This window comes from Pelobates fuscus, chromosome 1 (assembly GCF_036172605.1).
Source record: "Pelobates fuscus isolate aPelFus1 chromosome 1, aPelFus1.pri, whole genome shotgun sequence".
Taxonomy (NCBI): domain Eukaryota; kingdom Metazoa; phylum Chordata; class Amphibia; order Anura; family Pelobatidae; genus Pelobates; species Pelobates fuscus.
Genome location: NC_086317.1, coordinates 298,830,671 through 298,854,269, shown reverse-complemented (window position 1 = coordinate 298,854,269; position 23,599 = coordinate 298,830,671). Strand labels below are relative to the sequence as shown.

The 23,599-nt window shown below is 39.9% G+C and overlaps 1 protein-coding gene across 1 annotated transcript in view; it reads right to left on the bottom strand.

The window, feature by feature from the left end:
• Positions 1 to 23,599, bottom strand: part of DMD (dystrophin) — a 2,317,639-nt gene that overhangs the window by 1,467,307 nt on the left and 826,733 nt on the right. Inside the window, exons 14-16 of the mRNA XM_063457949.1 lie at positions 10,130 to 10,231; positions 6,150 to 6,257; positions 5,325 to 5,504 (exon numbers count right to left, since the gene is read on the bottom strand). Coding sequence (XP_063314019.1) covers positions 5,325 to 5,504; positions 6,150 to 6,257; positions 10,130 to 10,231 — 390 coding nt within the window. The remainder of the gene's footprint in view (positions 1 to 5,324; positions 5,505 to 6,149; positions 6,258 to 10,129; positions 10,232 to 23,599) is intronic.

Genomic DNA, 23,599 nt, shown 5'->3' with positions numbered 1-23,599 from the left:
ATTAGTAAATTTGGCTGAAAGACCAATTTAGGTCTTTCAGCCTTTTGGTAGATAGCTCCCTAATACTGTGGGAATTAGGGAGTTATCTACTACGCGACTGCTAGAGAAGTCCTGAAGTGTCGAAGTACCCAACTTCCGAAATTCCGAAGTGCCAAAGTTCTGAAGTTCCGAAGTGCCAAAATTGCCAAAGTTCCGAAGTGTCAAAGTGCCGAAGTTCCGAAGTCCCGAATCGAACCGCATTGCCGAAGTTCAGAATTGCCGAAGTCCCGAATTTCGGAATGCGGAACCGAACCAAATATTTTCCCCATGCACATCCCTACAAAGAGGTAAGAGTTTCTACCAAGTAGGGAATTGCATGACTAGCTGAGGTATATTGTGTTTTTCATAATAAATAAACTTTTGTGATACGATGAACCATTTGTTTCATTCTGTTTTACAATTATTGCACTTTTTGCAATGTTTCTACAAAGTAGCATAGTAAAATAACAATTGAAATTAGATATCCATCAAGAAAGAAATCAGAAAACACTCCGAGCATCATAAGCACTATGGCTGTTCTAGTTCCTATAGTGCTAGGTGTGCCCTGGTGCCGCCATTGCAAGTAGTCAAACAGTTTTAGATCAGTTTAAATTCTTACCTAAGATGTGCAAAGGCTCCGCTCCCCACCTCTACCGTTTAGAACAGAGACAGAAGCTACCAAGCAGGAACTTCTGTTAGCTCCATATCCACTATGGCGCATCCCAAGCACGTCTTCCCAACTGCTGCAAATAACATATTTAAAGTCTAAAGGGAAACTAACTATAATCACTAGAGGATACAGCAGTGGGAATAGGACAATGAGTCTTTGGTTGCAGTCTTTACAGTTAAATTGTTTTCAAATTTCTTCCATTTTTCAATTTCTTTCCCCTCTGCTGCACAGGAGCAGCTAAGCCCAATGCTTGTAGCCTATCAGTGCCATCCATACTATTAATAATGAATAGAAAGCATGTAACCGATTCTTAACATGAAATAAAATGAATTAATGTGTAGATGCCTAGCACTGAGTCTTGAATATGGAAATCTGCATGATTGTACTGATGATTTATATTTATCACTTAATCCTAGAACCATTGTTGCTTTGTTTGTCTACTGTGAATTAATTTTAACAGAAAATATACATTTCAGAGTACCTTATTTTGGGGGGGTTAAAGGACTTAGAACAGTTTTTTTTTCCACAAGCACAATCCTGAACACTTGCACAATCTACAATCCACCACACAAAAAGCTTCAGGATTCAGATTTATAAAATAAAACATGTATGATAATACAAATGTTTGAATGCAAAACCAATCTCTATAAAATGTTTGCTTAATATGTAATAATGTTTTTTTTGTTTGTTTGTTTGTTTGTTTTTTAACCCCTTAAGGACACATGACATGTGTGACATGTCATGATTCCCTTTTTTTCCAGACGTCTGGTCCTTAAGAGGTTAAGAACACCAGATCAGTTGATGAGTTTTACTAGCACACTTCCTTTAAGCGCTTAATGCCCATATAAATGTATAGCAGTATAATTTCCATGTAATATTCATACTGCATATTTATGTGAATTAATATTAAGGCAAGTATTGTATTTGTTAACAAACTAAACATAACATTTTATCAATCTGTTTATTTCAACATGCACATACAATTAGCTAAAAAAAACAATTATTTAATAAAATATAAAAATGTATATATATGCTAGGTTTGTAAACATGTTAATAATTATTTAGAAGAGTAGCCAGTAATTGTATATGATTGTACGATTCTGTAATGAGAAGTTTTTTTATTTTCATGACATATTTTTCCTATTCACCAGTAAGTGGTGCTATTGTATGTGTTTAAAATCATTCTGTGTAAGTCGGGGGTTGAAATGCAGGTCCTCAGATTTTGTTATGCGAAGTGTCCTATAATATTCTGCCAAGCTATGACTGGCAGAGAATTATGACTTTATTCCAGCAACAGCTGGGTGCCTGAAATTCAACAGCCTTGTGGTAAATTAAATTAAATGTGTGTTGGCAAATGAAATATCAAACCAATATCCTCATGGTTTCCTGATCTACTGAATTACTTCACTAAGTGGTAGAACATAGGTGACTTGGATTAGCTATATACCTGATATGTTCTATTTATTTCCACTGAGTAGGCTGGCAATATATTTACTTTACATATATATAATTACATTGAGTAATCAAAATATGAAGGCAAAGTAAATGTATTACCAGCCTACTCAGTGGAAATAAATGTAATTATATATATATATATATATATATATATATATATATATATATATATATATACAGCCTTTTCCACATCTCCTGATGTACTGGCCTGTCTCCTGGTAGCGCCTCCATGCTCTGGACACTACGCTGACAGACACAGCAAACCTTCTTGCCACATCTTGCATTGATGTGCCATCCTGGATGAGCTGCACTACCTGAGCCACATGTGTGGGTTGTAGACTCCGTCTCATGCTACCACTAGAGTGAAAGCACCGCCAGCATTCAAAAGCGACCAAAACATCAGCCAGGAAGCATAGGAACTGAGAAGTGGTCTGTGGTCACCGCCTGCAGAACCACTCCTTTATTGGGGGTGTCTTGCTAATTGCCTATAATTTCCACCTGTTGTCTATCCCATTTGCACAACAGCATGTGACATTGTTTGGCACTCAGTGTTGCTTCCTAAGTGGACAGTTTGATTTCACAGAAGTGCGATTGACTTGGAGTTACATTGTGTTTTTTAAGTGTTCCCTTTATTTTTTTTTGAGCAGTATATATATATATATATATACTGCTAAAAAAAAAGGGAACACTTAAAAAGGCCATAGGAGGGCAACAACCTAGCAGCAGGACCGCTACCTCCGCCTTTGTGCAAGGAGGAACAGGAGGAGCACTGCCAGAGCCCTGCAAAATGACCTCCAGCAGGCCACAAATGTGCATGTGTCTGCTCAAACGGTCAGAAACAGACTCCATGAGGGTGGTATGACGGCCCGACATCCACAGGTGGGGGTTGTGCTTACAGCCCAACACCGTGCAGGACGTTTGGCATTTGCCAGAGAACAGCAAGATTGGCAAATTCACCACTATCGCCCTATGCTCTTCACAGGTGAAAGCAGGTTCACACTGAGCACATGTGACAGATGTGACAGAGTCTGGAGACGCCGTGGAGAACGTTCTGCTGCCTGCAACTTCCTCCGGCATGACCGGTTTGGCAGTGGGTCAGTAATGGTGTGGGGTGGCATTTCTTTGGGGGACCGCACAGCCCTCCATGTGCTCGCCAGAGGTAGCCTGACTGCCATTAGGTACCGAGATGAGGTCCTCAGACCCCTTCTGAGACCATATTCTGGTGCGGTTGGCCCTGGGTTCCTCCTAATGCAAGACAATGGTAGAACTCATGTGGCTGGAGTGTGTCAGCAGTTCCTGCAAGATGAAGGCATAGATGCTATGGACTGGCCCACCCATTCCCCAGACCTGAATCAAATTTAGCACATCTGGGACATCATGTCTCGTTCCATCCACCAACGTCACATTGCACCACAGACTGTCCAGGAGTTGGCAGATGCTTTAGTCCAGGTCTGGGAGGAGATCCCTCAGGAGACCCTCCGCCACCTCATCAGGAGCATGCACAGGCATTGTAGGGATGTCATACAGGCACGGGGTGGCCACACACACTACTGAGCCTCATTTTGACTTGTTTTAAGGACATCACATCAAAGTTGGATCAGCCTGTAGTGTGTTTTTCCACTTTAATTTTAAGTGTGACTCCAAATCCAGACCTCAGCACATACAACTATGTAAAGAACAAAGTATTTCAGAAGAATATTTAATTAATTCAGATCTAGGATGTGTTATTTTTGCGTTCCCTTTATTTTTTTGAGCAGTATATATATATATATATATACATACATTTGTAATCAAAATTATTCAATCACAATTGCAAATCAGGTTTATTGTACTTTCTTTAAGCTGTTTGCAATGAACAAATCAAACAAAAGCAATTGAAATAGCTCAACACAATGAATAGTTTAAGTGGTTTCCCCAAATGTAAGCATCTTTAGTACTTAGTAGAGCACCCTTTTGCTGTTATGACCTCCTAAAAACAAGATGTATAGCCAGACACCAGCTTCTGGCAGCGTTCCTAAGGAATGTTAGCCCATTGCTCATGAGCAATGGCTTCCAGTTCAGTAATATCATAGGGGTTGCGTGCTGCAATCCCTTTCTGAAAATCCAACTAAAGATTTTCTATGGGATTCAAGTCAGGTGACTGTGATGACAAATATATGTTTTCCTGGAGTTCTTCTGCAACCAAGCCTTGGTGTAATTTGAGGTATGCCCAACTTTCAGCTTCCTCACAGACAGCATGATATTCTCTCCTGTGATTTCCTGATACTTTAATGAATTCATCTTGCCTTCCACACGCTGCAGGTTTCCAGTGCCAGAGGAAGCAAAGCAGACCCAGAGCATCACATAGCCACCACCATGCTTAACTGTAGGCAGAGTGTTCTATACAGCGTATGTCTTATTCTTCTTCCTCCTTATTTTGAGACTGAAAAAGTCATTATAAGTTCCATTTTCAGTTGAATTTGGTGAAACCACTTAACCCCTTAAGGACACATGACATGTGTGACACGTCATGATTCCCTTTTATTCCAGAAGTTTGGTCCTTAAGGGGTTAAAGCATTCGTTCTGTGGACCTATTACAAAATGCTTTTGTTTGCTTTGCCCATTGCAAACATCTTAAAATCTGTACGTTTTGACAATTATCCTACTTTTCAATGGGGGTTTAATAATGTTGATTACAACTGTATATATACAGAATTTATAAATACATATTTTGTTGTAAAGATACATTTTATTTACACATGCTGTGCATTGGTTAATTTATGTATACTTTTACGTGGGCTAGAGAGTCTCAATTTACCATACATGAGTCTAAAACACGAATCATGGTCATTCTATCCCCACACATACAGTGTCACTGTGGTATAACATCACCAATATCTTTATAGTTAATTAATATTAATTAATTAATATCCAGAGCTATGCTTAGCTCCAATAGTGATGTGCATTTCACTTCCTCTAACACACATTAACACTGGTAAATAAAAAGAAAATTAAAGATCAATTAATCCTGACTTTCAGCCAAAGCCAACCACAAATAAGGTATTGGAATGGGTGGGATCATTCATCAGACCTCCACCCCCCTCGCCCAATTGACCTGTATCCAAATAACTTGCTTTATATTTTTGTATAGATCCATAACTTGTATTGGAGAAAAGCTGGCTAGCAAAACTGTAACACAAACCTGTGCGGAGCTTGCTTCAATTTTCTGTACTAGATTATCCCATCGCTGAGCAAAGCTTTCCAGCCTAGCCTCATTTTTCTGAGATACAGTCTTGTTCTTCAGAGCAGAAGCGAGATCCCGATTTAATGAGTAGAGTGTATCCATAGTCTTCTTTTTTAGCTCTAATTCTCCTTTCAGCATCTGTTAAAATAAATGAGTTTGTTTTATTAACTCTTCAAGGGAAATGTAGGTAAGATCTGAAAGATCTGAAACCTTACTTTCATAAGCAATAGTAATTTTACCATATTCTTCCCAAAACATAACTCCACTCTTATTTATCCAGTCTTGATTAGGTTTCAAAAAACAAATCCCATTTATTTACACCAGTTACTTGGTTCTGCAAAATTATCTTTAATCTTAAATATTTGTATTTTGGAGAGATGCAAGAATATAAAATAGAATCTATGCATAATAATGGATTTCTCGCACAGATTTTCTGCTTTTATAGCCTTGATACAAGGCAATATATGTATAAATATTACTAGCAAAAATAATAATAATGTATAATACATTTGCAAAATTGAGATGAGAACTGGGAAGATTGGAAATATCATAACCTTTTCTAATTAACTTGAACATGCATTGTAGTTATCATTCCCATAGCAATCACAGGAATTTATTATTGCATATTTTTTTTTATACATAATGCTACTTGTAAAATAATTGATCTGTATTAGTGTTTGTGCCTAATGTTTTCTAACTCAGCATTTACTTAAAAAATATATCCATTACATAATAAATAATTAAATATGAAACATACAATGAATAAAAATAAACCACAAATACCGCTAAATTTCTGAGATTGGAAAGCCTTTCATTTTGATCCTTGAAATCCTTGGTATGGATTTTGCTTACAGTCTCTTCTTTTTCTGTGAGCCAAGCATCAAACAGGCACTGAAATAGAATTGATGGACTTCTCTTAGTATTTAAATTAAGAAACAGGATTCTCACACAATAACTCATTACAGCAAAATCAAAAACAGATTAAATGGTTGTGGTTCCTTGCAGGGGCGTACCTAGAGCATTTGGCACCCGGGGCGGACCCTGAGTGTGGCACCCCCCCCCCCCTCCCCATAATAAAAATGTAAGAAAACACCCACATTTTTTCAATGTTTTCAATAATATTTATTGCACACATTTGTAAACTGCTTGTAAAATTTGTAAAATGCGCCAGTTTTGTAGAAGGGGGAAGTCCAGTGCTTTTGTAGAAAGGGTCTGGTGAGAACCTTCTAGAAAACTCCTGCCCTGCCCCTTTCTACAAAGCCCCTTGTCTCGCCCTTCATATAAAAACCCTGCACCCCGATCACATAAATGTCATACACTCCCTACACATAAAAACCCTGCAACCAAATCACATAAATTTCATTCACTCCCTACACATAAAAATCCTGCACACCCCCTTAATAAAAAACCCTGCACACCCCCTTAATAAAAAACAAAAACGTGCACAACCCCTCTTAATAACAAAAAACCTGCACACCCCCCTTATAAAAACCCTGCACACCCCCTTAACAAAAAACAAAAATCTGCAGTGCACATCCTCCCTTAATAAATAGAATACTGCAACCCCCTTAATAAAAAAAAACCTGCACCCCCATTATTTAAACCTCCCCCTTTAATTCTTTAATCCACAGCCCCCTTTAATTAATCCACACCCCCCTTAATTAATACACCCCCCTTAATTAATCCACACCCCCCTTAATTAATCCACACACCCCTTAATACACCCCCCTTAATTAATACACACCCCTTAATTAATCCACACCCCTCAATTAATACACACACCCCTTGATTAATCCTCACTGCCCCTTAATTAATACACCCCCCTTAATTAATCCACACCCCGCTTAATTAATACACCCCCCTCAATTAATACACACACCCCTTGATTAATCCTCACTGCCCCTTAATTAATACACCCCCCTTAATTAATACACCCCCCTTAATTAATAAACCCCCCTTAATTAATACACCCCTTTAATTATTCCTCACTCCCCTTAATTAATACACCCCCTTAATTAATCCTCACTTTCCCTTAATTAATACACTCCCCTTAATTAATACACACCCCCCTTAATTAATCCACACCCCCTTAATTAATCCTCACACCCCCCTTAATTAATCCACACCCCCTTAATACACCCCCTTAATTAATACTCACCCCCATTAATTAATACACCCCCATTAATTAATCCACACACCCCTTAATTAATACACCCCCTTAATTAATCCTCACACCCCCCTTAATTAATCCACACCCCCTTAATTAATACTCACCCCCATTAATTAATACACCCCCCTTAATTAATACTCACTCCCCCCTTAATTAATACAGCCCCCTTAATTAATCCACACCCCCCTTAATTAATACACCCCCTTAATTAATCCTCACACCCCCCTTAATTAATCCACACCCCCTTAATACACCCCTTAATTAATACTCACCCCCATTAATTAATACACCCCCCTTAATTAATTAATACACCCCCCTTAATTAATCCACACCCCCCTTAATTAATACACCCCCCTTAATACAGCCCCCTTAATTAATCCACACCCCCCTTAATTAATACACCCCCTTAATTAATCCTCACACCCCCCTTAATTAATCCACACCCCCTTAATTAATACTCACCCCCATTAATTAATACACCCCCTTAATTAATTAATACACCCCCCTTAATTAATCCTCACCCCTTTAATTAAACCTCCCTCCCGTTCTTTAATTAATCCATTATCCACCCCCCCTTTAATTAATTTAGCCCCATCACATAAAATGACTACTCACATTTTGATGATGCCTTGACTGCCTGAATATCCGTGAAGGCGGGCTGACGGCGCTGCGCACGACGTCATCATGTTGCGCGACGTCGCGGCCCGCAACACTCCTCCCCCTTCTCCTTGAATTAAGTCCTGCCGGGCGCAAAGGTGCTGCGGCTGTGCGCAGCCGCCGCAGCGTAATGATGGGGGGGTGACACATGACACTGGACGTCATGGCACCCCCCTAGTCAGTGGCACCCGGGGCGGGCCGCCCCCCCCGCCCCCCTCTTAGTACGCCACTGGTTCCTTGGCATGGTGAATTCTTCCAAGTTAGAGAGAGAGTCCATTTAAATATGGTCAAAAAAACATACATGGGTATAATTTAAAAGCTGTCCATTCACTTCTCCCGAATGTCAAAGTAAGCAGCATGGTGAAACAGCCAAGAAAGGTTCCTTGAGTGCAGCTAGGGCCATGTTCCCACTAGACCCCACTCTCTTGTTAATGGGGGTGGCTAAAACATCTTACATTTTTATATCTTAATTTGTGTGTGCTTGTGTCAGTGTTTGTGCTGGTGTGTGTATGTGTGTCTAGAAGTGGGTGTGTATATGTTAGCCTGTGTATGGCTGTCACCTGCATGTTGTGTATATTTGTCTGGCAATGTGTATTGGTGTCTGTGTTTGTGTCTGGCGTTGAGTATACTAGTGGGTGTATATGTGTTTGTGTGTGTGTGTGTGTGTGTGTGTGTGTGCCTGTCTGTCTGGCAGTTTGTATCTGGGTGTGTGTATATGTGAGTGTGTCTGGTATGAATATGTGTCCATGAGTTTGTGTGTGCATGTATATCAGTGTGTTTGTGTGGCAGTGTATGTGTATATATGCATACATCCCAGCACTCAAATGCAAACACTACACACAAATACACAACTACATTAACACACACATATTCCATATAAAAACATGCTTACAGTAAAACACACAAACACTGCTCAGTGCTTACAAATACCATCCTGCAATGACAGGCAAATGGTAGATTCCTAGGATGGGAGATGTACGAACAATGTGGATCTACCTATGGCCAGTCTTGCACTACAGGAGGACCCAAAAAATGTTCAGGGCCCTTTCGACATTTGTTCCACCACTGACAATTCATGCAGCAAATTCCTCCAATTTGCTGTTTTTCTTTACACTGTGTGACATGTATAGTTGGTGCAATATTTCAGTCATACATGGAGAAATTGATGATTAAAAATATCTCAAACTGTTGATCATGGTTAAACACTTCTTTGGCAACTATCCAGGATTATGCCCGTGCCTCATGTCGCCGTTAGCACACTCAGTCCTCAGCTGTTGTATTTTCTTTTTGTGTACCATTTTCTTTTCTTTTGCCAGTACATATGCCAGTAATTCAGATGTTTCCTGAGAAAATGTTATCTCTGCCAGACTCTTATACACAATATATTCTCCAACTGGGACCTGCCTGGTGAGGTACTCTTCTGGAGTCATATAGTCTATAAATAATGGTTAAGTTACCTGATAGTTCTTCCATGTGCAGTCATTTAACCTAGTTAACACTGTGTACTATCTCATCATCCCATGATGTACACTTGTCTGATTTACTTTATTATAAAAAAGTGCAGTATTGTCAATATTCCATGTTACATATCTATAATGTTTACTCCTGTCTATAACCTTGTAAAATGCCTTTAAAGCCTGTATTCCCATCTCTGCACTACACAAATAAAGAATGTGTAAAGTATCTCAAACTGTTGAACAGTTTTACAAAATGTAATGTAGTTATTCTGCCTCACTGATTAATATAAAGTTTAACTAAATGGCATTTAGTGAATAGATTCTGCAGTCAAAAAAAAAAAAAAAAGATATATGAATCTGATAACTGTTCTGTCAATATACTCTCTGTTTAGCTCCATACTCAACCAGATATAGCTTAGTCATCTGAATAACTGTTAGTAAACAACATATTTATTAAGTTGCTTGTTAATGTTACTAACCTGTTCTTCAGCAAAATGTTGCCACTTTATTAGAACATCTTGTAGGATACACCATCTGTCTTCTGTCCATCTGCATATTGTAGCCCAGCGATCTCCCAGATGCTGGAAAAATGTTAAGCAAATAGCAGCTTTAATAATATGTTTCCACGGTGTATTATAAGCGTTTATATACATTGAAACCTCAGTTGCAGTGAGCTGACTATCAACATAAATTAATTTCCATGACAGGAACTATAATCTATTAAATTACATTTTTATAATTGTATTTAGGGCATAATTACTCAAATAATATTAAGTACCTTCTGGCATAAGAGTTTTAATATGTGAAATTGTACAATATCTATGAATGAGCAAATGAAGCAAATTAACAATGTCTATGAATAATATTTTGTGTACAGGTAATAAGATGTGTTTCAAAAAGTTTCTACATTGAGGTGTATTTACTAAACAATGAGACTTGTTTAAAGGAAAAACATGTATTCCAGACCTTATAGTGTTAAACCCACCATTTAAGTGGCTTGCCTCCCCTCAGCCCCCTTAAAAGGAATTAAAACTCACCTTATTTTTAGGGCTGCACTGGTCCACTGGCGCTGGCCCTGCCCCACGATCCGCCTCCTTGATGACATCATCAGAATTGCAGATTATTAGCCAATCCAAAGATTTTCAAAGAATCCAAGAGCCGCACGTGCATTCAGCCAGTCTCATAGGAAAGCATTTACAATGCTTTCCTATGGACGCTGGCGTCTTCTCACTGTGATTATCACAGTGAGAAGCACGCAAGCGCCTCTAGCGGCTGTCAATGAGACAGCCACTAGAGGCTGGATTAACCCAAATATAAACATAGCAGTTTTTATAGCCGCGCACTCATTCAGCCAGTCTTATAGGAAAGCATTTACAATGCTTTCCTATGGACGCTGGCGTCTTCTCACTGTGATTTTCACAGTGAGAAGCACGCAAGCGCCTCTAGCGACTGTTAATGAGACCGCCACTAGAGGCTTGATTAACCCAAATATAAACATAGCAGTTTCTCTGAAACTGCTATGTTTATAGAAAAAAAGGTTAACCCTAGCTGGACCAGGCACCCATTAAGCTGAAGTGGTCTGGGTGCCTATAGTGATCCTTTAAGGTAAAAAGCATGGGACCCGGAATAGAGCAATGGACATAAAAAAAAAATGAGAAAAATAAAACAATACAGCAACAATAGTGTAGATGGTCTAGAAATATATTTTATTAAAATTTACAAAGACTGAAACCTAATGGTATCACTAGTAACTCACATTTACCAGAGCTAGTCAGCCAGCTCTAGTCTCTTTGCACATTATGACATTTCAGGCAGTCACCCACTTTATGCATATGAATATTTCACAACGCACAACTTACAACTTACACAAGCGTGTAAATCTCTTATTTCACACACATTCAACAAAGTCAAATTAGTAAAAATACAAATATGAAAGCCTTTTGCAAATGGCAATGTGTGAGTCTTTGTAGCTTCCAGCTGCTACCCACTTTTAACATATTGAGCTCTCAAGCACCACAAAGCCGTCTCCTCAAATTCAGATATTGCTGCTTTATAGGACTGCCCACATATGTGATGTGATGTCAGTCCATCAAAGCATTTCACTGTTAAAGTGTGTCAGGTCGTTTCAGTACTCCTCGTTGATCAGTCAGTATTTCAACCTCTAACAGCCCCTCCCCTCTTCTCCTCATTGGTAGTACTGCACACACCCCTTCATATGAAAATATAGCTCCATAATACATTTTAAGTCCTTACACTGCATCCATTTCATTTAATTGTCACCTCTACAAAAAACAAAAAAGGTAAAAATTACCTATTCGTTCTTATTATTGCACATCCTTATATACTAAATACGACTGTTACAGAGAAACTATTTAAAATGAAAATTAAATCTGAAAAGTAGAAAAGTAAAAAGAAATTTCTTGAGAAATTGGTTCAAATAAAAAGCACTCCACTTTTTATCTTGCTTTTTTTTTAATTTTGGTGTTGGTGGTGCACTTAAGTATTGTAGCAGAAACCTATTAAACTTTATAAAAGTATTTTTTTTCAATTTGACAATTTTTATTTTCATGAGTAAACAGGAGGTGGGTACAGAAAGAAGAAAAGGGTGGGTGGGGGGGGGGGGTTTATCATCAGCAAGATCAATAAAGTTTTGATGCGACATAACAGTTTCAATACAAACAGTACATACTTATTAAACATATTATAATCACTTGTTTGGCATAGATACAAAGTACATAGATCAACTCTAAGTCTATTTATCTGTACTTTACATGCTGCATATAAATGTTGTACTTGCTAATAACCAGGGTCTCTTACTGGTTATCTAGTGGTGGGTGCATAGTGGTGGCTTCTTGTATCGGGAGTCTACGTGTCTGTTTTATTGTGGGTAGTGAAGGTGAAGGGGAGATTATGCAGGTTGGGATGCTTGGGGTTGACGGGTCCTGTTACCCCTTAGGGCCTCCGTAGATGTGCCTGGTGTCTGATATTTCTTGGGCTATGTATGTGTTCCCCTTCTACTGTGTTTTATTAGCTTCCCTGTCTTGATGAGGTCCACTATTGCTCTGCTTCGTCCAGTATTCCTTCCACATGAGACTGGCCTTGGCTAAGATTTTCTTTTCACCATATTGGCGCCCATGCATAGATTCGTATTTCCAGTTGATGTTTACTTGGTCTATTAGATGTTCTATCCGGGGTGGGGTTGTTTTCTTCCATAGTCTGGCTAACACCGTCGCCGCCGAAATGAGTATGTGGTACGTAGTTGCCCATTGTACCTTGTTAATTTGTTCTGGCTGTATGAACAGGATGCAGGTGTTTGCGTCAGGTGTTATGTCTGTTTGCGAGGCCTGTGCTATGAGTTCTTGGGCCTTCTTCCAGAAGGGCTGCAATAACGAGCATGACCACCAGATGTGGAGCATTGTTCCAACTTGTGTATTGCATCTCCAGCATAAATTTGTGGATGTTTTAGGCCATATTCTATGTATTTTGTCTGGAACTAGATACCAGCGGTAAAGCAGTTTCCTTTGCAGTTCCAGGTGGTTCGTGCATGATGTGACGCCTTTGTGTGATACATACGCTTTTTTCCATTGATCTTCTTCTATAGTGCATTTAAGTTCTTTTTGCCATGCTTGCTTGAAGCTAATTTTGCCTTCAGTTTTGTTGGATAGTATTTGACTGTAGCATACTGAGATCGTTTTCTTATGGGGTATCCTGTCTAGGCATAATTTCTCAAAGTGTGACAGCATGGATGGTGCTCCTGTCTTGCTGTCGGTTGGTTTTATGCTTGCCATGCAGGATTTGATTTGTAGGTATGGAAATAACAGCCGACTTGGAAGGTTATATTTAGATTTCAACTCGGGAAACGGTAGCAACTTCCCTGCTTCGAATAGTTGTACTACATGTGTCACTCCCTGTGTCAGCCACGGCTGTTTGTCCAATGTAGGGATGATTTTCGTAAGTGCTTCTATGCTAGTGGATAGCGGGATTGTTTGGTAATTTGTCATGTCGTGTTTGAGTAAATCCCAGGTTTCTAGTAGTAATTGCGTCGTGGGCAGTAATTGGTACGTTTGCGGTCTCCACTTCGGTGGGGTCCATAGAATGGTTCTTATCTCTACGGGTTTCGCCCAGTGAGTCTCTATGTGTGACCACTGGGGGGTGTTGGCTTTTGACATTGTTTGTGCAATAGTGTTAAGTAGTGCTGCCTGGTAATATGCTTGGACGTCTGGGAAGCCTAGCCCGCCTTCCTTGATGGGTTTCTGCAGTATCTTGGTAGCTACTCTTGTTTTCTTGTTGTGCCAGGCGAATTTTAGGAATATGTTTTGGGTTTCTATGAGGAAACTCTTTGGTAATGGTATTTGTAGGGTTCTGAACAAATATTGTAGTTTGGGTAATAGTGACATCTTTATGGCTGCTATACGGCCTATCCATGATAGAAATTTCCCCTCCCAGTTTTGTAGGGTCGTTTTAATAGAGGCGAAGATTTGTCTATAATTGGCTATGAACAAGTTGGTTGGGTTTTTTGTGATCTTTAGGCCCAGGAATGTCAGATAGTCTGAGCGCCAATCTAATGGAAAGCTGTCTTGTAATCTTTCCAGTTTTTGCGTGGGGATGTTTATCCCCAAAGCTTGTGTTTTGTTCACATTGAGCTTATAGTATGAGTATTTCCCATATTGTTCGATCTGTTTCATTAGGTTAGGCATTGATATGTGCGGTTCTGTTAGTGTGAGAAAAACATCATCCGCGAAGAGGCTCAACTTGTATTCGTCATCTCCCAATCTGACACCTTTGATCGAGGGTTCACTGCGAATCTTGCTTGCTAGCGGTTCCAGTGCTAGTACGTATAATAGCGGCGACAGTGGGCAGCCTTGTCTGGTTCCATTTGTTATTTCGAAGGCCTCCGAACAGAAACCCGCATTGACAACCTTAGCTGTGGGATGATTATATAATGCGCTGATTGTTCCTAAGAATTGTTCAGGAAAGTTGAACTTGTGGAGAACCTCTTGAAGGAATGGCCAGCTGAGGCGGTCGAAGGCCTTCTCTGCATCCAATGATACCAGGAGACTTTCTTTACCCATTCTACGTATGCTGTGTACGAGGTTCAGCACTTTACGTGTGTTGTCAGATCCTTGCCTTCCTGCCACAAATCCCACCTGGTCATTGTGGATTAGTGACGGGAGTATCTTGCTTAGTCTTTGTGCATGAATTTTGGCGAATAGTTTGGCGTCAGTATTCAGTAGCGATATTGGACGAAAGTTAGGGCATTGTGTTGGAGACTTGCCCGGCTTCGGGAGTGTGATGATATGTGCTGTTAGTAGTTCTTGGGGTAAAGTGCCTAATTGCGTGGCCTGGTTAAACAATTGTGCCAGGTGCGGTGCCAGAGATTTACGGAAGATTTGATAGTATGAATTAGAGAAACCATCCGGTCCTGGAGCTTTGTTTTTTGGTAATAGTTTGATCGTATTCTCTACTTCTTCTTCTGTGATAGGTGCTACTAATTCAGTTTTTTGTGTATCCGTTAGAGATGGCAGTTGGAGGTCCTCCAGGTACCTTCGAATATCCTCCTTCTTTGGTTCTACTATGTCTTCTGCCTGTTTCAAGTTGTATAGGGCCTGGTAATATGTGGCAAAGGTTTTGCTGATATCTACCGGTGAGATTACTTTCTTGTTGGATTGGTCGATGAGGTATTCGATTTTGTTCTTTGCTTCTCTTTGTTTGAGTCGAGACGCCAAGAGTTTGCCGGCTTTGTTTCCTTGAGTGTATTGGTGCATGTTGAGTCTTCTTAGGTTGTAGTGCACTCGTTGAAGAGTATGTTCTTTAAGTTTGTCTTGTAGGTCTCTTATGGTTGCTTGTATTTTGGCGGTTGGTTCGGTTTTATGTAGCGCGAGTGCTTCTTGTAATTGTCTGTGCCAGCTTACCCATTGCGCCTGGGTGCTATGTTTCATCTGCGCAGCTCTTCGCAGTAGTAGTCCTCTGATCACCGCCTTGTGTGCTTGCCAAATTGTGCTCATTGGCATCTGTGGAGATTGGTTGGTGGTGAAGTAGTGTGTAATTTCTTTTTCTAGTGAATTTGTAAATGTTTCATCTGTTAGTAGCGACTCGTTAAGTCTCCATGGGCTTTTATGTTTGTATTCGTATTGATCTTTGATGGTCATTGTCACTGCTGCATGGTCTGACCAACTGATCACCTGTATATTGCTATTTGCCAATTGGTCTAAGTGCTGCCTATGGATGTGGAACCTGTCTATTCTTGTGTATGTCTTATGTGGTGCAGAGTAGTACGTGTAATCTTTTTGGTTCGGGTATAGCACCCGCCATACGTCATATAGTTGATAATCATCTAGCAGCTTTTTGTAAGTTATACAATTGGATTGGGTTTTTGCTTTTTGTTTAGAGTTCGGGCGTGCAGTGGTGTCCCAGGAGGGATCTACAATGTGATTGAAGTCTCCACAAAGGATTAGCATGCCTCTCTGGATTTTCGTTATTTTCGCCAGTAGTTTGTGGAGGAAATTCCGCTGGTCAGTGTTTGGAGCATATATCGATACTATTGTGTACTCTACGTTGTTAATCGTACAAAGCAGCAGAATATACCTTCCTGCGGGATCTATGTGTGATTCATGGTGTGTGAATGCTACTGTGTTTTTGATGAGGATTGACACTCCTTTGGTTTTTTGTCCCGTGACTGAGTGGTATTGGTGAGGGTATAGGTCTGGTCTAAAAGCGGGCGCAGTTTTGAAATGAGTTTCTTGCAGGCATGCGATGTCAGCCTGTTCTTGTTTTAGGTCGCGGTTTAAGCAGTGCCTTTTGTAAGGAGTATTCAGTCCTTTCACATTGTGAGAGTATATTTTCATTATTTAATGTTATGTTCCTGCCTGTATCCCAATTGTTTGTCTGTGGTAGGAAGCGCGCGGTGGCGTATGTGGCAGTTGTAGTGGTTTTATCTTGTATGTCGCTCGGCTCAGTGTCGTGGCCTGCAGTACTTATGTATCGTATGTCTAGTTTAAATCTAGTCCTTACTGTATCTTGTAGTTCTGAACTCACTGAATCGGGATGGGGTTTACCGTATAACTGGAATGGGGATAGGTGATGGGGAATGGGAGGAAGTAACAAATTAGTAGTCTCGACTATTAATGCCCAAAGGCGGGCTTGAGTGCTAAAGGTTAGCACTAAGTGAGAGCGTGATGTGGGGTTAATTAACGGTGTGGTAACAATAATGCTCGACCCTCGTCCTTAGCTGGCAGGGTTGATATTTAAGTTGAATGCGTAGGGATTGAGCTCATCGGAGTATTGGTCTAAGCCCTTAGTTCTGTAGGGGTTTTGCATTGACCCATACTTATGTCTACTGTCACCCTTTCCTCTCTCTGGCTGGTTTCGTGTCATGCTCCTAAATAGTGTGCTATGGATCAGCCTGGTGATTGTTGGAGAAAGAGGATTGAGTGGTAGACGCTACCCGTTTTGCTGTTTATGGGTTGCTATGTGTACATTCTCAATAAGTTTTCTTGCATGTGTAAAATAATCTCATTATGACATTGTCTCACTGTTTCTAAACACATACCATTTAAATGCATAGCTTATGGTATCTAGATTGTTATTTAGCTTTAAACACAACAGTTTACTTTACTTTGATCCTGGACCTCAATCTTTAGGTCGCATTAACACATTGTAAATTTACTGCTATGCAAACATAAGGTAACTTATATAACAACATTATTATATTAGATTGGCTGTTAAATGATATGCAAACCATTAGATGTTATTTCTGGTTGTGGGAAGATCATTCATTTGCGGGATTTCTTCCAGTCCGCGTGAGTTTCCCGTGGGGGCCGTGAGTCCTCTGGACTTGGTCGCACGCTGATTCCCCACGTTTTCAGGATTCGCCTGCCTTCCTCTGGTGTCAATATGGTGGTTAGAGTCCCGTTTCTGTGGATGGTTAGACGGACTGGATGGCCCCATCGATAAGGGAGCCTCTGGGATCTCAAGGCCTCTGTAATTCCTCGGAATTCTCTGCGTTTCTGGAGAGTGAGGGCAGATAAGTCTGAAAAAAGCTGGATGTTTCTGTATTTTTCTGGTAGGTCGTCCTTCGTCCTTGATGCTTGCATGATGGTGTCTTTTACGTGGTTGTAATGGAGTTTGGCCAGCACATCCCGTGAGGCCTCCGCTGGTAAAAACTTTGGTTTGGCCACTCTGTGCACTCTATCGATGAGCAGCATATCGACGGGTATGTCTGGAGCCAGCGATTTAAACAATCCTGTCAAGAATTCTTGTAAGTCCGGTTGTTTCACCTCTTCAGAAATGTTTCTAAATCTTATGTTTTGGCGTCTTGACCTGTCTTCCAGATCCATTATTTTCAGTTGTAGCTGTTCTTGTTGGTGCTCGAGGGTTTGTACATGTTCCGCCATGTCATTATGGGCTTCCGCATATTCTCCCATTCTATTTTCCATTCTCGCTGTGCGGATCTTGTATGTCCTTTTTCATGTCGGCCAAGGTGTTGTTGATGTTGGTCAGGATTTTGTCCGACATTGAATCTAGGCATTTCTGTAGTACTCCTTGTGTGATCGGCAAATTATCTGTAGGATCTTGCTGCAAAGGCAGCGTGTCGTCTCCGTCGCCGCCATCTTGCTCGCTTCCTCGCATTGCGGCCGGTTTGTGAGTTTGCGGCCTCGTTCCAAAGAACGTGTTTTTGTCCCCTTTGTCCGGGTTTTTGGGCTTGCATTTTGTTTGCGACATTCTTAGGGTCTCCGGTGGCTTCTTACCCTGTATTTCGCTGTTAAAAGACGCTTATTTCGGGTCTGTGAGAGCGGAGCTCCGGCTACATGCGACCGTCCTCGTTGCGGGTTAGACCACGCCCCTATAAAAGTATTTTAAGTGGATTTTTTAAATATGTTTTTTCCCCTCAAAATTAAAATTTATAAGTTATTCCTGCATTTTTTTTATATTTTTGAGATATTAAATAGATTTTCTCACAGCTTGCCCTGTCTTGATTCAGCATCATATAAATTGAAAGAACTAGCCACATTGAAAAGAAGTCCCAAGGTCGATTGTTCACCAATGCTGAATTGCCTGCAAAATTCACCTATTGCAACTCACTCTGCCCAAATTGGCTCAATAAAGTAAACAAATAAAACCAAAATAAATGAATCTCTAAAAATGACGAGTTGCCTTAATTAATTGGGAAGCTATATTACTGCTTTTTCTTTTCTTCACCTTTGCTTCTCTAAAAATCGATAAATAACGTATTACAAAAAAACATTTTCTACAATTATTTTATGCTTGGTTCTTTAAGTGGTCTAAAATGCTTTGTTTTAAATCTGTGAAAGACCAATTCAGTGCACTTTGGGGATCAACCAAGAATTTATAATCACATTTGGTCGTTGAAATAAGAAAGCTAGACAAGACTACATGCTAGGCTTCCAAGGGAGAATTCATTAAGGAAATCAAGCGAGCAAATTAAATATAGTATCATGATCTTTCAAATGCACAGTTGTTAATAGTGTATTGAAAGATGTTTGAATGAAATACAGGTATTATAAAGTATATTCTTTAGGATTTCATCAAATGTGTTTGCAGGTCTAATTAAAAGTGCTTTACTCTTGGCTGAACTTTTTGAGTTGAAAATAAATATTGCTTGTCTTTGTCGGATGAAGCCGATTTAAAAGCCTGTAAACTTTTTTTTTTGAAAGAGGGAACACTATTGTAACTAGAGAACACTTTGCATTCAACATGAGATGACATATTGATGATCAGAGAAGCACTTTGGAGTAACAGTCTAGTGAACCATACAAAGAAGGAAAGTGTACAGGGTTATTCTCGAAAGTGAGAATTCAAAGTGAATTCAAACAGAATTAAACAATTTATGACAAAGTAGCAGAACTGGTAGCATAGCTAGATTTGAGGTGTTTTTTTTTCTAATTTGGCTGCTTTTAACATAGCCTTTGAGTTTGACATGCTTGCTATAGAGGTTAAGACGGGCCAAATAAACAAAATTTTTGTTTATGTGGGCCGCAAAAAAACCTAAACTTTAGTTTCCATAGAAACATAGGTTTATTTAAAAAAATACAGTATAAAAAAAAGTTGCCTAATGATACTGGATGTCCTCGTGCTCGTAGGGCTTCAAAATAAACAAAAGAGCAAATTTATTCTAAGAAATGCATTTGCATATAAACAACATTTCAGTCCAACTACCTTGACATATTAAGAAATGTTTGGTAATCGGACTGAAAATATGGTGAATGTATGCTGTTACACAGCTGTAAAAAATTAAAGACATCTTTTGATTTTGAAGTACTATGAGTGCATTCTTCACTTTGAATGAGATCATCAAACTTGATGATCTCAGCCAATCCAGTGCTTTCCCATAGGAAATCATTGTGAGGCTATTGTGCAGGTGTGGCAAAAAGCTGCGCAGCCAAACAGCATCTCCATGGGGTGTTCAGCTCCTCCGTGTAGACCCAACCTAGCACACTGCCCCTCCTCCCACTCTAATACACTGCCCACAAATCCAATACATTGCCCGCAAATCCAACACACTGCCCCTCCTCCCTCCACTCATCCACTCCACTCCATACACTGCCCCTTCACCCAATCTAATACATTGCCCCTTAATATAATACACTGCCCCTCCTCCCACCACTCTACTTTAATACACTGCCCTTCCTCCCACCAATTTAACACACTGCCCCCACCACTCTAATAGACTGTACCCTCCCTTCCATTAATACACTGCCACCACTACACAATTTAATACAATGGCCTCCTGACTTCCCCAAATTAATACACTGCACCCCCCCATTAATACACTGCCACCACTCCCCAATTTAATACAATGGCCTCCTAACTTTCCCAAATTAATACACTGCATCCTCCCCACATTAATACACTGCCACCACTCCCCAATTTAATACACTGGGCCCCTCCCCCACCCAGGATAATACACTGTACCTTCCTTCTCTTAAATTAATAAACTGCCCTCCCCCCAATTTAACACACTAAGCCCCCCCCACCACTACCACTCTGCACTGCCGTCCCCCCAATTTAATACACTGGCCTCCTCCCTCCCCCAAATTAATAGTGCCCCCTCCCACTCTCAAATTAATACAGTGCCCCCTCAATCAAATTAATATACTGCCCCCTCCCTCAAATTAATACACTGTCCCCTCCCTCTCCCAAATTAATACAGTACCCCCTCCCACCCTTAAATTAATACAGTGCCCTTCCTTCAGATTAATACACTGCCCTCCCTCTCTCAAATTATTACAGCACCCCCTCCCTCCCTCAAATTAATACAGAGCTTCCTCTCTCCTCCAAATTAATACAGTTCCCCTTTCCCTCCCTCAAATTAATACAGTGCCCCCTCCTTCAGATTAACACATTGCCCTCCCTCAAATTAACACAGTGCCATTTGAGTATGTCCTTCATTTTGGCTTTGGGTGAGTCTCTATTCGTATGTCTGTGAATGTGTGCCTGTATGTGTAAGTTTCTAGATGTGTTTGTGAGTGTATGTCTGGGAGGGGGCTAGAGTGGGACCTTTGAATTGTATTTAAAGATCCCTAGTTCTCATATGACATAATGTAATACAATTTTGTATACAAACACGGACATGTATTCCTGACACTATAGTGTTAAAACCACCATCTAGCCCTGCTCCCTCCCCCCTGGCCTCCCAATATAGTAAAATATTACTTGTCAAGTCTGTAGCTGCTGGCTCTGCCCCTGTCTGCTGACATCAACAGAAGTGGTGGTCTGAGCCAATAACAATGCTTCCCCATATGATTGGCTGAGACTGTCAGGGAGGCAGATCAGTGGCAAATACAGCCCTGACCAATCAGCATCTCCTGATAGAGATTAATTCAATCAATGCATCTCTATGAGGAAATTTCAGTGTCTGCATGCAGAGGGTGAACACTGAATGTTGTGTTGTACACTAGGCAGGACTGCCCAAGGAAGCAGCTGTATCAGTCATCTGAGGAGTGGCCAGTGAAGTTATCACTAGGCTGTAATGTAAACACTGCATTTTCTCTGAAACACAGTGTTTACAGCAAAAAGCCTGAAGGGAATGATTATACTCACAAGAACACATGCAATAAGCTGTAGTTGTTCTGGTGACTATAGTGTCCCTTTAAAAAATTTAAATGCTATGTGTGTGGAAATGCTTCATTCAGAGGCTGTGAGCACTGGAATATAGGAGAAGTCATACTTATTTTGGTTAGTGTTGCTGTTTAACTCTGTAAGGCTACATAGCAATACTAATATTTGGATGCATAATTAAAAATGAAACTTCATCATTATGATCCAAATTGCTGAGTGTAGGTCTAGGGAGTGGGGAAGGATGATCTGAAAAAGCAGCCTATTGCACCTATATCCACTATGGTAATCTGTCCGTTTAACTCCTATTTAATGATGCATGTATTAATTGTATATTAAATAAAACAAATACCTATATATTAAGAGAAACTATACTAGTTCCTTCAAATGTATTAACCAAACTATTTATAAGAAAGGCATGACTGAACAAAGGCTAATTACAATAGTGATTACCTGTCCACCCACACATGGAATAAAATGAAACAGCAAACATAATTACTTCCCTCCGACTCAAAAAATACAGTTTCAATTTCACTTTACAATCCTAATTTGAGTTGATATGCCAAGAGTATATATCGGAACATAGTGAAATCTTATGCTTGTGTAAATTAGATCATTGTTTTTTTGTTTTTTTACATTAGGTTATAATTACAGTAAAAAGCATGCAAAAACCCTAAAATACTAGTTACTTCATTTGTATGTAAGGGTACAATAATAACACTTTCACCCTGGGACTTGTGTATGCGCAACTTTGGGGTATGTGTACAAATTAAATTTAGTAATGGCAAATAATTTATTGGGTTATTTTGTTTGTAAAGCATGTTGAGAATAGAATCAGAGAGCTCACAGCACAGCTGGTGTCTGAAAGCTGAATAGCTCCTTGTACAAAGCTTTGCATAAGCCCACCTTTAGATTGAACTTCCCCCTTAGAAACATAGAAACATAGAATGTGACGGCAGATAAGAACCATTCGACCCATCTAGTCTGCCCAATTTTCTAAAAATGTTCATTAGTCCCCGGCCCTATCTTATAGTTAGGATAGCCTTATGCCTATCCCACGCATGCTTAAACTCCTTTACTGTGTTAACCTCTACCACTTCAGCTGGAAGGCTATTCCATGCATCCACTACCCTCTCAGTAAAGTAATAATTTCTGATATTATTTTTAAACCTTTGCCCCTCTAATTTAGGACTATGTCCTCTTGTTGTGGTAGTTTTTTTCAATTTTAAATATAGTCTCCTCCTTTACTGTGTTGATTCTCTTTATGTATTTAAATGTTTCTATCATATCCCCCCTGTCTGGTCTTTCCTCCAAGCTATACATGTTGAGTTACCTTAACCTTTCCTGGTAAGTTTTATCCTGCAATCCATGAACCAGTTTAGTAGCCCTTCTCTGAACTCTCTCCAAAGTATCAATATCCTGAAGATACGGTCTCCAGTACTGCATACAATACTCTAAGTGAGGTCTCACCAGTGTTCTGTACAATGGCAAGAGCACTTATCTCTTTATACTGCTAATACATCTCCCTATATAACCAAGCATTCTGCTAGCTTTTTTAATAAGTATAGCATAATGAAAGTGTCTTATTGTGCTTAGTTTTAAATATATCAACTAGTCTGTCTGCTACTGATGTTTTTTTGTTTTTTTTTAAGGCGGCCTAGTGGGTTACAAAGTACTGATTTCTCTATGAGAGTATTTATCTATCTGTCTGTCTGTATATCTATCTATTGGCTGTGTTGGTGTGCCCATTTAAGTGCGCCCTTCATTTTGGCTTTGAGTGAGTCTCTGTTTCTATGTCTGTGAATGTGTGTCTGTATGTGTAAGTTTCTAGATGTGTTTGTGAGTGTATGTCTGGGAGGGGGCTAGAGTGGGAC